Source organism: Microcaecilia unicolor, chromosome 1 (assembly GCF_901765095.1).
Source record: "Microcaecilia unicolor chromosome 1, aMicUni1.1, whole genome shotgun sequence".
Classification (NCBI taxonomy): Eukaryota; Metazoa; Chordata; class Amphibia; order Gymnophiona; family Siphonopidae; genus Microcaecilia; species Microcaecilia unicolor.
In genome coordinates, this window is record NC_044031.1 from 82866427 (window position 1) to 82881526 (window position 15100).

At 43.3% G+C, this 15100-nt stretch overlaps 1 protein-coding gene across 1 annotated transcript in view; it reads right to left on the bottom strand.

Moving 5' to 3' along the window:
• Positions 1–15100, bottom strand: part of DIP2C (disco interacting protein 2 homolog C) — a 763198-nt gene that overhangs the window by 296200 nt on the left and 451898 nt on the right. Inside the window, 1 exon segment of the mRNA XM_030198809.1 lies at positions 3020–3151. Coding sequence (XP_030054669.1) covers positions 3020–3151 — 132 coding nt within the window.

Below are 15100 nucleotides of genomic sequence, written 5' to 3' on the forward strand. Positions count from 1 at the left end.
CACATCCAGCCTGTAATGTCGGGCAAAGGAGAGCTTAGAAGCCCATGTTGCTGCACTGCATATCTCTTGAAGAGAGAGTGCTCCAGTTTCAGCCCAAGAGGAAGAAATCGCTCTAGTAGAATGTGCCTTAAAGGCTACAGGTGGAACCCTGCCGGCCAGCAGATAAGCTGAAAAGATAGTTTCTTTGAGCCAGCGGGCAATAGTGGCTTTAGACGCTGGAGACCCTCTGCGAGAACCGGATAGCAAAACAAACAGCTGATCAGAAGTCCTGAAAGAGTTAGTAACTCGCAGATACTGCAGCAGAGTCCTGCGCACATCCAAAAGGTGCAGCTGCCCAAAAGATTCTGGAAACTCTTCCTCTGTAAAAGAGGGCAAGAAAATAGGCTGGTTTAAGTGAAAGGCTGAAACCACCTTAGGCATAAAGGAAGGCACGGTCCGAACCGTGACTCCGGACTCTGAAAATTGCAGAAATGGGTCTCTTCAGGACAGCGCCTGGAGCTCTGACACCCGTCTCGCCGAGGTAATGGCCACCAGAAAAATGGCCTTCAGTGTCAAGTCTTTCTCCAATGCTCGCCGAAGCGGCTCAAAAGGAGATGCCTGCAGGGTTTTCAAAACTAGCCCCCGGTTCCAAGCTCGACAGGGTGCTCGCACTGGAGGTCGGAGCCGAAGCACCCCTCTAAGAAACCGTGCCACATCTGGGTGAGCAGCCAAAGACACGCCTTCCACCTTACCACGAAGGGAGGCCAACGCTGCCACCTGCACCCGCAGGGAATTATAGGCCAAGCCTTTTTGTACACCTTCCTGCAAAAAGTCCAGAATCGGCGAGACAGGAGCCCGCATTGGAACAATGGCTCTGGAAGCACACCAAGACTCAAACAGGCACCAAATCCTGGCATAAGCCACGGAAGTGGACCGCTTGCGGGCTTGCAGGAGAGTGGAAATAACTTTATTGCAAATAACCTTTATCCCTCAATTGCGCCCTCTCAATAGCCATGCCGTAAGACCAAAGCGGCCGGCGTCCTCCATGGCTACCGGTCCCTGAGTCAACAGGTTCGGTACCAGAGGTAACGGCAGAGGAGCCTCCAGGAGCATCTGTCGGAGGTCTGCATACCAAGATCTCCTTGGCCAATCCGGGGTGATGAGGACCACTTCTCCTGGGTGCAGCCGAATCCGCAAGAGCAGGCGCCCTATCAAGGGCCATGGGGGAAACACATAAAGTAGACCCGGAGGCCAGGGTTGAGCCAAGGCATCCAACCCCGCCGAGCGAGGATCTCTCCGTCTGCTGAAGAAGCACGGGACTTTGGTATTGGCACTTGTCGCCATTAGATCCATCACGGGCTTGCCCCATTTGGCACAGATTTGCAGGAATACTTCGTCTGCCAGCTTCCAGTCTGCTGGATCGATCTGATGCCTGCTCAGATAATCGGCCTGCACATTGCTCTGACCTGCAATATGAGCTGCCGACAGACACTGAAGATGCAGCTCGGCCCAGTGGCAAATCAGTTCGGCCTGCGTGGCTAGTGCTCTGCACCTTGTTCCGCCTTGTCGATTTATATAGGTCACCATTGTCGTGTTGTCCAACATCACTCTGACAGCCAATCCTTCCAGGGTCACTTGAAAGGCCAGAAGCGCCTGAAACACCGCTTTCAACTCTAGGCGGTTGATGGACCACTCCGACTCCTCGGGTGTCCATAGACCCTGGGCATGCTTCCCCTTGCAGTGTGCGCCCCAGCCCTTCAGGCTGGCATCTGTTACCACTAGGCACCAAACGGGGAGCGTCAGCGGCATTCCTCGCCGCAGCATGCTGTCCGAGAGCCACCACTCCATGCTGAGACGGGCCGCAGGGAGCCAAGAAAGTCTGCATTGGTAATCCTGAGAAATAGGAGACCATCTCCGGAGAAGGGAATACTGTAGAGGTCTCAGGCCACCCTGCTAAGGGAGATAGAGAATACTGAAGAGGCAGTGGAGCTAGCTGGCCAAGAGGGCACTGTGAAAGTTTGAGTGCTCTCTATCTCCCCTGCTGGTTAATGGACATAACCCATACGTAATGGCTTCATCTGCTTGATGACAAGGAACAGAGCATATTGCGATGGGAGATAAATTCCAAAGGACTTTGAAGGAAAAAAATCGAGTGCAGGAAACAAGAGTGCAAATAAGGAGTGCAAAGAAACTCAAAGACTGAGACTTAGACACAAGCAAAGGAGTACAGAATCTTCATTAAAGGAGGATACATTTGGCATTAGAGCAAAAGCAGACAGGGAGCTAGTGGAAAAATTCAAGAGGAGGCAGATAAAGAAGAACATATGAAGACGAAGCAACTCATGATTCGATTCTTGTTGCTTCTTTCGAAAGGTCTGTAAAGTAGCAAGGCGGAACACAGAGTCCAAGAAAAACAAGGCTGCAACAATCAAGGCAAGAGTAGAGCTTTGGCTGCGAAAGAGAAAGGGATAGATGATGGTCCTATTATTAAAGAAAATTATGCACATTTAATAAGGGATATAAATGCTGGGGATAGGAATGAAGGAGAGGGGGCATACAAATAAGTCTCCAAAATAATGGCGGGGTAGGAAATTCCATTCATCAAGAGCAACAGATGTCTGGCTTTTCAAGAAAACCAACATCTAAAAAATGAACCCCTTTTCTGTACAGTGTAAGCAAATATAGAGTATTCAGTGTAGATATCTGTAAAACCGGAAGAATTTACAGGAGAATTTTGTACCATGACATAGATCCTGAGACAGCAGAGGAACAGAAGGGATAAAAAAAAAAAAATGAGCAGAGTAGAAAGTGGGATGGTGGATGACAAGCTCAGTTTCTGACATATCAAGTTTGACATCACCAAGGGACATTTATCATTATCTTTCACATCTGGGACTTCTATGAACTACAAAGGCAGTGCCTGTACAGTAGGCTGTCTTGACTGGCACATAAGCTGTGAAGAAAACAACGTGCAGATGTCTTAAACCAACAAAGGGATATAATAATTACAGCTCAAGCAAGCTGGTGCTCTACGACATACCATCCCCAGTCTCCATGAGCTCCGCATTGCCGTATTTGGGTGCTACTCGGGCCGTGGATCCATGTGGTCTTTCTACTTGTATGGAGTGTTCTGAGGTGTAAGTGGTAACATCTGGAGGGGCAGAATGATTTTCTGTGGAAAACAGATCAGTAAGTTTAGGTACAACAACATGAAATAAGATGCTAAGTCAATCTTTTCCAGAAGAATATACCTTGAAAAAAAGATTATTTGTATTTTTTTCTTTAATAATATTGCTGTGATTTTGGAAACAGTGTGTCTATTTTATTTTATTTAAAGTCACAGTCATTTTTTCTGCATTGTGGAAACCTGGATGTTCATATCACTAAAGGCATGAAATTCCTGCATCCTCCTCCCTGCATTTCCATACTTGCAGGAACCTCAACAAGCACGACTTCCCTGAGATTCCAAGTGGAGCAGCTGACCCCCTTCCCTTGCCCCACCAGTTTCTCTCAGTGCTGTCACCCTACAATAGCATCCCCATAGGTCCTCCTGGCAGTGACATCACTGCATTTCAATGAGAAGCATATCCCCTAGCTCCTGGCAGTGATATTCCTGCAGTTTCAAGATGTGTGGCCTCCTCCTTCCCCTCCTTGTTCCACACAACATCCTTCTGTTCAATGTAAAGCAGCCACTTCTGCAGCAACATTGCTGTACTTCTAAATGTGAAGCCCCCTCCCCCCACAGCAACATCGCTATGATTCAATATGGGGAGCAGAACCCCTGCAATTCCAAAGTAAGTAGCAGCACTCATGCAATTAAAAGCCAGAGGTGTAGCCAGACCTCAACTTTCAGGGAGGCCTGAGCCCAAAGTGGGGGAGGAAGCACACTTTGCCCTGCCTCCCCACCACTCTTTATCCCAGCAGCAACCCCACACCCCTGGTCCGGAGGGGGTTCCGAAGCCCCACAGCAGAAGCTTTCCTGTGGTGATACTCAGCACCTCGCTGCCTGCCCTTTCCTGCCCTGGCACACTTGCTCGATTTTAGTAAAATTGAGCATGTGCAAAGCTCGCGCATGCTCAATTTCATTTAAAACCAAGAATGCACACGAGGGAGGGGGAAGCAGGGCACGCAGCACAGCGGCAAATATCGCCACAGGAATGCTTCTGCTGGCAGGGCTTGGGGACCCCCACCAGCCAAACCAGCAGACTTTGGGGGTCCGAAGACCCCCAGTGGCTATGACACTGGTTTCCATATGTGTAACAGCTCCTTATATTGTTGCTCTGCATATGTCAGAGTACTGCAGTTACTGCTGAAATCAACAGAGTCTCCAGTTAAAGTATAAATACTTTTATAAAAGGGGGTGGGATTGACATTGTTTGAAAACAGACACCATTTTCCAAATCACTGTCACCTCTGGTAACTGGGACAGGGTTGTCTATCTTTATAATACCCATTTACCCAACACTTGCACATCTCTACCTATCTATATCTTTTATTATTCTGCTGTACTTAACTTATATTTTCTCTATCAAGTTTCACTATCAATAATCTGTAATCCCTATTACTGTGTAAGCCGCATTGAACCTGCTTTGAGTGGGAAACCTGCTTTGAGTAAGAAAGCGCGGGGTACAAATGTAATAATAAATAATGTGTCTACCTAAGCATTTTCTTCCAAATGTTCATCTCAGTCACTCTTTAAACAATGCCTCTCTTCAGTACAACATGAAAAGCAGCACTTAATGGCATAGTGAATATTTGTTTATACTTACAATATGATCAAAACTTGAATTACATTAAGATTAGCTGCTTACGAATGCCTATACTACAATCTGTTATAACAACAGCAAAAAAAAAAAAAAATTCTAGGTCAAGGATTTGTTACTCATTTTATAAAAATAAATGAAAATAAATAGTTATTCTTATTCTTAATGGACATTTACTATAACGCTTTCACTGGTGCACAGAGCTAAGTGGTTCACAAACTTAGGGGGTCTTTTACTATGCTACGGGCTTATCCACTACCGCCAGGCTACCACAGCAGCCCAGCAGTAGTTTCTACCCCCAGAGCACAGCATTTCCGGCACTACAGAAATATTTTTAATTTTGAAGTGCTAGTGTTTACCCAGTGGTAATCAGGCAGTACTGCTTGCTGCCCTGTTACCACCGGGTTAGCGCAGGAACCCTTACCGCCACCTCAATGGGTGGTGTTAAGTGCCCCCCCCCCATTCTTTAAAAAAAAAAAAAGAAGACTTTTACCTGCTCTGGTTAAAGGGGGCCTCAGCGTCTGCCAAAAACAAGCGCTGCAGCATTGTTGCCAGATGGGCGGTTTTCCCGCGACCCTCTGCGGGAAATTTTCGACTGCTGCTGGTCGCGGTTTTTTGGGCGGCTTCGCTTTCGGTTGGGCAGTTTTTTTTCCTTCTCCGGCTGCGGTTTTTGCCCCGCGGGGGGCGTGGTTAATGACGTAGGGGGAGGAGCTGTTGATGTAGGGGGTGGATCTGTTGACATAAGGGGTGGAGCTGTTGACGGCGGGGGCGGGGTTGGTGATGGTGGGGGCAGGGCTGTGCGGTTTTGGGCGGCTTTACAACTGGCTTGGAGTGGGAAAAATTATTTAAATCTGGCAACCCTGCGCTGCAGGCCCCTTTTACCACAGTTTAGTAAAAGGACTCCTAAAAGTTACAAATAACACAACATTTGAGAAAAGGAGCTACAATATCAAAATAGGATAGCAGAGAAAAGCAGACCTCACAGTCACACCAGACACACCAAGGAGAAAACAGTAGGTAAGTAAGAGAATGGAAGAAGTAAACATAGGAGGAAGAAACAAGGGACAAACCAAGAAGTCATAGAACCCCCGATATTATCACTGGTTGAAAGCCTGGCCAAATAACCAAGTTTTTATTGCTGCTCTAAGGGGCCCTTTTACAAAGATGAACCAAAACGTGGCCTGCAGTAGTGTGGGCACGTGTACTGGATGCTCGCTGGACCATTTCTCCACTGCTTCTAGAAAAAAAGTTTTTTTTTAATTGGTTCAGGAAATGGACGTGGTGCAAAATGAAAACCAGCGCGTCTATTTATGGCCTGAGCCCTTAATGCCACCCATTGACTTAGCATTAAGGGCTCAACCATTACCCAATGCATGAAACTGTCCAGTGAGCGCCAACTGCCGAATACTGCTGGGAATGCCCCAACAGTAGAGAATAGAAAATTATTTTCTACTGCAGGTTTTCAGCGCTCGACAAACTTGGAATTACCACCTGGCACACGAGCTAGCTGGGCAGTAATGCCGATTTGATGCGTGCTGCACGTGCATAGTCCCTTACACACCTTTGTAAAAGGGCCCCTAAATTTGGGAAGTGGCAATTCTCCACGAATGTCGAGAGGCAGATTATTCCACATAGGTGGGGGCTAGAAATTAAAAAGCACAATGTTGACGCGTAGTCTATAACAATGCGCATAACTTAATTGGTTAACTACTAATAATAATAATCATTTCTATAGCGTTACTAGATGTATGCAGCACTGTACACTTTTATGTGCGGGTACTTTCTCTGTCCCTAGAGGGCTCACAATCTGTTTTTGTACCTGGGGCAATGGAGGGTTAAGTGACTTGCCCAAGGTCACAAGGAGTTGCACAGTGCGAACCGAACCCTGGTCGCCAGTCTCAAACCTGATACACTAACCATTAGGCTAAATCAGCACTTAATTTGATGATAACAAGCAATTATCAGCACCAATTGGCATTAAGATTTACACACACAACTCACTAAACATATTCTGTAACGTGGTGAATGTAAATTTTAAGTTGCATAGTTGAAAAGTGGGTGTGGTTATAGGAATGGAATAAGCAGGTCCTGGGCATTTCTAAAATCTATGCACGTAGCTATAGAATACACCCACACCGCGCCTAATTTACACATCGGAATTTACACCAGGTTTTAGTTGGCGTAGTTGACTGTAATTAAATTTAGTCACATGGAGCAGGACTCGGCGTATTCTATAACGTACTTCTACCTTAAAGCGTACTTAATAGAATATGCTTTGATATCTGAGCGGAAATTGAGCCGCGATATAATCTAGCCGTCAACGACTGTTATTGCTTCAAAAGGGCTTCTTTATTGAGTCAAAGGGTGTGAAGGCTTATGAAATCAAGACTTTTTGGTTTCTTATTCTCAATTACTTTTGGAATATTTCCATAACTGTGCTTTCATGTTGCAAGTGTAGCATATGTTCTCCAGATCAGTAAACCAAAACTTCTACTTTAATGTATTTTGAAATGTACACAGATGTGAAAACTTTTATAAGGCATTCAACGCCCTGGATCAAACGTGCAGGAAGGTTACATATTCAGAAATGCATAGGCAAGACACAAAGACAGTGTTTTTATAGGAGGCTACCTAAAAAGTTTTTTTTTTAAACCCCAAAAGCCCATAAACCTATTTTGCAAAGGCAACATCCTCAATAGTGCATAAACTGAATACTTGCACATAACTTTACACCTGCTCTGGGGGGATATTTTCTGTGTGCAAGCATATTTTAATGCAGAAAATAGTTCAGAGGATACACATGAAAAACCCTGTTCCTTCTGAGCGGCAGTCCTCAACCTACAGACTAGCCAGTGGGGGGTGCTGTTTCAGTATCACAGGCAAGCTCTGCAGGATTCCAGGGAACCTGCTTGACCCCAACAATTGGAAACACAATATTGAAGCACCACCATTCCTGGCAGCAATGCAGTCAGAGGACTCCTGCTCAGCTTAGAGGGAACAGTGAAGAAAAAACAAACATACGGAAATATTGTGCTATACTTTTACACAATGGAGTCTGGGCAAAGCTGAGGTGTGATGAATGCGTGTCTTTTATTAAACCTGTTTGTACACACAGCAGCTTTTTTTTTTTTAAATAAAGAAACATATGCGCTTATGCTGCCTATATAAAACAGGTACAACAAAGCAGGTACTTTTCCAGATATTGTTTTAGGCACCTTGTTATAAACCCACTCCCAAGCGTGTATATGCAGCAGCCCTGGATTAACCATTCAGCAAAATAAGTACGTGCTTAGGGCGACCAAGAGAAGTGGGCACCACAAAGTTTTTCCCCCCTATCATGCCCTTAACTCTTTCACGGCCATCTGCCACACCCATTATCCTCCTTGGGTCATTTTGTGTTCCAACAAAAGGCCAGAATTACAAAAACAGTGGCTCTCTTCACTTTTCCCTCACTAACGCCTATGTTTACTAAGGGGCGCTATGGGCGCGTTAGCGTTTTTAACACGCGTAAATGGTTTACATGCGTTAAACGCGCCCATAGAAATGTATAGGCGTGTTAGCGTTTAATGCGCCTTAAATTTACAGGCCCGTTAAAAACACTAACGCACCATAGTAAACATACCCCTAAAGAATTTAAAGAGAACTAGGTTATTAGATATTCTTTTTTCGTTTCAGGCAGCTCATTTGGATAAACATGTTCAGGATCTGCTGCTTTCTGTAAGCAATTAAAATCAATTTCATAAGCATATAAAAACCTGTTCATTTAGGAAATTTGTTTTGGATGGTAATGGTTAGTAAGACTATTCTTTGTACCAGTATATAGTACATTTTTTATATTGATGAATTCAGGTACTTCCTGGAAACGTCTAGCTTCTTCTCTAATGTAATCCGCATTGAACCGAGAGGTATATGGCAGGATATAAATGTTAATGTTAATTTCAGTGTTTTTCTAATCATTATAAATACATATATTGTTTTGTTTCACACAATAATGATATTTCTCAGCACTTAGTGAGTCTTAGGGCCCTGCTTACTAAGGTGCACTAGCGTTTTTAGTGCGTGTACAAAATTAGTGCATGCTGCATAGGTGCCCATAGGAATATTGTGGGTGCCTACACAGTTAGCGCTTGCTAAAAATGCTAACGCGCCTCTAGCGTGGCTTAGTAAACAGGGCCCAAGTATCTTGTCAGTTAGGCAACGGAAGGGCCAAAGGGCAGCACTGCTGGGCTGTTTTTCCAGGCCCAATATGAACACTTTCTAAAGTGTACAAGTACATCCCAATTTCATCTCTGCTCCACCCAGACTCTGCCTCGGAGTACACATACTCTTGTTGGAACGCATATTTCCATGTGCAGTCATTTTAAGAGAGCAACTTTCCACTTGCAGAAACATCTCTATATATAAAAGGCACCACCAACGTTCTAAATGAAGCCTCCAGCCGGAAGTGTGAAGGGGGAGAGATATCCGGTTTCCCCATGAGTGTCTGCCCCGCCCTCGCTCTCTCTGTAACACAAACAGTGAAGGAAAACACAGCAAAGCACAAAATCAAATCGCTCTCTCTGTAACAGTGATGGACTCAGAGGGGGGAGGGGAGAGAGGGCAGAAGCCCTCACTATCTCTGTAACACAAACAGCACAGCAGGAAACTTAACACTGAAGGACTCGACTCCGAGGGGGGAGGGGACAGAGAGGACAGACAGCACAGGGGAAGGGAGAGAGGGCAGAGGGCAGGGACACACTCACAGAAGAAAACCTTGCTAGCCCCCGTTTCATTTGCATCAGAAACGGGGCTTTTTTACTAGTATTTTATATTTGGAAAATGCTTTATAAAATTCCTACCTCACACTACCCCGAAGGACCTCAGAAGAGGACAGGGGGAAGATGATCATAAACTGAGCAAGGCCCATAGGTGGGAACAACTGGACAGATGTGATGAGTGATATGGTCCTTTTCTATGACATTTCTCTTTCTATTGACCATCATTTTGTGTATTTCTGGGATGTGACACGTCACTTTCACAGTTAGGACCAAAAATTACTCTGCCTGCATCTCTTATTATCTTGTACTTCCAAAGGACAACAAAGGCTGCATCCTGTTTGCGCATTACACAGATGTACAACAGCCAACTCTGAAAGAAATCAAAAGCTCAAATGCAACAGAAAGATTTTACAAATGGAAACATGAGTCAGACCAAAGCTAATTCTTAAATTCCTCTCCTCGGTAGTACACCCAATAGATGGTATCCTGAAGCAGAAAATCTAATACTGTCTCTACCTCTCCTTCCTTTTACCCTTGACTTCAATTAAATTTTGTGTCGCTTATCAGCTGAGGTACATTATCAATACTACATCAGCAACTGCTGTTTTTCTCCATGAGGAATCACTTTGAAAATAGATCTAGCGGCTGAAAGTTAAGAGGTCATCTAGGGTCATTCAGATCTTGAACAGAAACTTGCTACCTCCTGCAGCAGCAACAAGTTCTAGTGTATTTCCTTGAGAAGCAAAATTTTCAATTTGTATTCTTCCACTTCAAAATTGTTTCTGTGGCAGGGAAACTACTCCTAGAACAGACTGTATTCACTGATGTCTGATATATCTTATATTGGCTCAACTGAACGTTAAACACAGAACACTCTTGCTTTTTGAGTCAATTTTTTTTTCTCTCACACCTGCTATTACATTATTGTACAGATAGATTCACATTGTTTTAAGTGGTGCTGTAGTGAAATATGGATCTGTAATGGAAGTTAACTTTGAAGCTGATTTTTCAGCAAACTATACAAAACTTCCCTCTAAAATAGTGCTTCTCAACCCAGTCCTCAGAGCATACCCAGCTAGTCAGGTTTTCAGGATATTCACAATGATATGCATGATAGATTTGCATATCAAGGAGATATGCAGCTACGGTTAGTCAGATCATTCTTCGAGCAAAAAGCCTTTGTACTACTAGTCCAAATGTTAGTCCTAACTCACCTGGGTTACTGTAACGTTCTATTTCTTGCTATTGTGTCAGTAACAGAAAAAACTGCGTATCATACAGAATACAGCTGCTAGACTAATATACAGATTGAATAGATAACACTAGTGTTTCAACTCATATAAACAAACTGCACTGGTTTCCCATAGCAGAAAGACTCAGGTTCAAAGCTGCTTGTTTAGTTCTTCAAATCCTACAGGGCTTCACCTCTGAACTGCTAAGAACGCTTCACTATGTCTGGTCCAGTCTAACAGACAAACAACTGATGCTAGCATCACCCACCGTTCCAAAAGACAATTAGAAATCACAAGATTTTCATATCTCTATTCCTCATTCTTTGAGTCAAAATATGGAACTCTCTACCTATTCCTATCAGAACAGAAAACAGTTACTTCAACTTCAGGAAGAGGCTAAAAACTTTTCTCTTCCCAAAGACTGCTTCATAGCAATCCATCACGACTTCTACCTCCTACTATTATCCATTATCCTTTCATTAATATTTTTAGACTCCCGCACTAATCCAATGGTCTCTAATGTTTCTCAAACCTCACATTAACACTATTTGCTTTCACTCACCTAGAATGTAAACCGCACTGAACCCTGGAAAGGGGATATTAGCAGTATACAAGAATTGATTTGAATTGAATGTGAATTGTACAGATTATAATCAATTAAAAAAAATTGTTGAAAACTTTTTATTTTGTAAAAACATTTATTGATGAATAAACATTAGTCTGTCTTAGTAGCTCTTTCTAGTATGCTTATGGTGTTTAAGATTTATTTTTATTTGTTACATTTATATCCCCCATTTTCTCACCTATTTGTAGGCTCAATGTGGCTTACATAGTACCGGAGAGGCGTTACTGACTCCGGAGCCGGAGAAAACAAATACAAAGTGATGTTGTGGTAAGATAAAGTTCATGTGGCACAGCCACACTAGGGAATCGTACAATGGAAGAGTTGTGTTATGTCCATTACGTTCTTTAGTTTTGTTGTGTTATGATTTTATATGTTTGTTTAATGTCTGATGGATATGTTTTATATTGTAACCCACTTTGATTTTAAAGCCAGATATAAATCCATGAAATAAAAACATAAATGTATATTCCTTGTGGATATCCTAAAAACCTGACTGGCTCGGGGTGCCCCGACGACTAGGTTGCAAAGCACTGCTCTAAGCTATGTGTGAGTCAACCACTCTTATCTTTCTTTAATAGTGAGGTGTGCTGCATTCCTCTTGCAGTGTGAACAAGCAGGACATGCAAATCCCCCAACCAGCACAATTCAAACTACACGAGGCTTTCAACTCACACCCTGGTCAGAACTTGTACGGTGGACTTCAATGTGACTTAGAGAGAGCAACATCTACACTACACATACCCCATAAAGTCAGCTTTTGAAAGACATTTTCTAACATACGAATCCATTTATATTTTGCAGCAATAGCAAACGTAAGGGCCATTTAAACAAAAACCTGAACCAATGGCATAGCCAAGGGTGGGCACGAGCGGGTCCAGGCCCACCCACTTTGGGCTCAGGCCCACCCAGTAGCAGCATACCTATGATGTGGCTGGCAGGGATCCCCAAGCCACACCAGCTGAAAACTCCCAACAACTGTCCCTCCTGCTTACCTTGTAAATAGCAGATCTACGCCTGCAGTGAGCAGCGACTGATACATACTGCTCGCACCGGCCTCACAGCCTTCCCTCTGATGTATTCCCGCCTACACGGAAACAGGAAGCTGCATCAGAGGGAAGGCTGTGGAGCCAACATGAGCACTGTGTATTAGTTGCTGCTCGCTGCCAGTGAAAATCTGCTGTTTAAAAGAAATGCAAGGGAGGGGAATGTTTGACAGACCATATGGCATGCAGGCAAGAGAGGGAGAAACCAAGTCACTTATGGGACATGGCGGAGTTCTTCTGCCCACCCATCTTGGACCCAGGCCCATCCAAAATTGGGTGTCCGTCTATACCCCTGACCTGAACACCAGGACTTGAAGTCACAAAGCACAACTTATAAACCAAAACTCCATGTTGCAAAGTCACTTAGGGGCTCATTTTCAAAGCACTTAGACTTACAAAGTTACACAGTAATATAAAGTATTTTCAAAGCACTTAGACTTTGTAAGTCTAAGTGCTTTGAAAATACTTGGACTCTAGACAACAGCTGTGGAAAAAAAATCTGTATGCAGTCTCAATTTAGCTGCATGCTAGATTAAAAAAACATGCCTATACCTGGGTCAGAGCCTTGAAATCATGAAACTAATGGGGCAAAGGAGACATTCGAGGGCATGCTGAGGTCAGTGGTAAGGCGATGCATTTAGATTCAAAGGGAACAGCAGAAATCAGGCATGCTTAGTGTGCTTCTGGTAATGAAAAGCAGCTCAGAGAAAAGGAAGGGTAACTGCAATACCAGATTTCTTGCTAGCCAAGAGCTCTAACCATAGCTGATTTCTTTCTTTATAAAGAGATTCACTCAAGGCAACGGACAGCAGGTACAGCTTGATTGCCACAGAAGGGTTATGGCAAAGCATTAAAAATGAAATGTAAGCAAATAAAAGAATGAAGGTTATGTTCTTAGGAAAAACTAATTTTTCCTCAGATTTTAAGGCCAAAAAATGAGTATCTGCTGCCTACAACCTGAAACCCTTCTATTACTGTTATACAAGTGAGAAATAATCACACACCACTTATTCTTTATCCTTCTTGTAATATGAATATTAAATGAGACTGATGGAAGAAACCACTTCCATTTTGACACGAAAATAAAAATTATTCATTAAGAACAGAATCTCCCAAAATATAAGGTGATACATTTTTATTGGACTAAATTAATAAATGTCTTGACTAGTTTTAGGGAGCTAAAATCCCCTTCCTTCAAGTTAAAAGGCAATACTGGATAAAGTATTAATGAATTACAGAAAGCATTCCAGTGATAGGTGGAGAAGGGTAGTTAGTGGGGTTCCCCAGGGGTCTGTGCTGGGACCGCTGCTTTTTAACATATTTATAAATGACCTAGAGATGGGAGTAACTAGTGAGGTAATTAAATTTGCTGATGACACGAAGTTATTCAAAGTCGTTAAATCGCGGGAGGATTGTGAAAATTACAAGCGGACCTTACGAGACAGGGAGACTGGGCATCTAAATGGCTGATGTCGTTTAATGTGAGCAAGTGCAAAGTGATGCATGTAGGAAAGAAGAACCCGAATTATAGCTATGTCATGCAAGGTTCCACGTTAGGAGTCATGGACCAAGAAAGGGATCTAGGTGTCGTCGTTGATGATACGTTGAAACCTTCTGCTTAGTGTGCTGCTGCGGCTAAGAAAGCAAATAGAATGTTAGGTATTACTAGGAAAGGAATGGAAAACAAAAATGAGGATATTATAATGCCTTTGTATACGCTCCATGGTGCAACCACACCTCGAATATTGTGTTCAATTCTGGTCGCTGTATCTCAAAAAAGATATAGTGGAATTAGAAAAGGTGCAGAGAAGGGCGATGAAAATGATAAAGGGGATGGGACAACTTCCCTATGAGGAAAGGCTAAAGCGGCTAGAGCTCTTCAGCTTGGAGAAAAGGCGGCTGAGGGGAGATATGATAGAGGTCTATAAAATTATGAGTGGAGTTGAACGCTTTCCAAAAATACTAGGACTAGGGACATGCGATGAAGCTACAATGCAGTAAATTTAAAATGAATCAGAGAAAATGTATCTTCATTCAACGTGTAATTAAACTCTGGAATTCGTTGCCAGAGAATGTGGTAAATGCGGTTAACTTAGCGGAGTTTTAAAAAGGTTTGGACGGCTTCCTAAAGGAAAAGTCCATAGACCGTTATTAAATGGACTTGGGGGAAATCCACTATTTCTGGGATAAGCAGTATAAAATGTTTTGTACTTTTTTGGGATCTTGCCAGGTATTTGTGATCTGGATTGGCCACTGTCGGAAACAGGATGCTGGGCTTGATGGACCTTTGGTCTTTGCCAGTATGGCAATACTTATGTACTTATGTAGGTGTGGGGGAGGGGGAAAACACTGACACACAAGGGCTGGGTTTATTTATTTATTTATTTATTGTTGTGCTATTTTATTTCTGGGCATTCAAATGGACTAACACAACAACCAGACTACTTCATATAAGTTTTTTGACAGAAGGCATCTGGTGATTGGGAAAACAAAAACCCAGAACCATGACAGATGCAGAGTAAAACTTCAAAGTATTCCTTATGCAAATGTCAGATCCCTTTCCTCTTCCTTACTAGCTCATGCTATGCCTGTGCAATTATAGGGTCGAAAAAGGAACAGCTGGTTCCAGTTAACAAGACTAAAGACATTTCTGCAACATGGGGAAATGCTTCATTCCAGTAGCTTCAATGAAAAATCTATG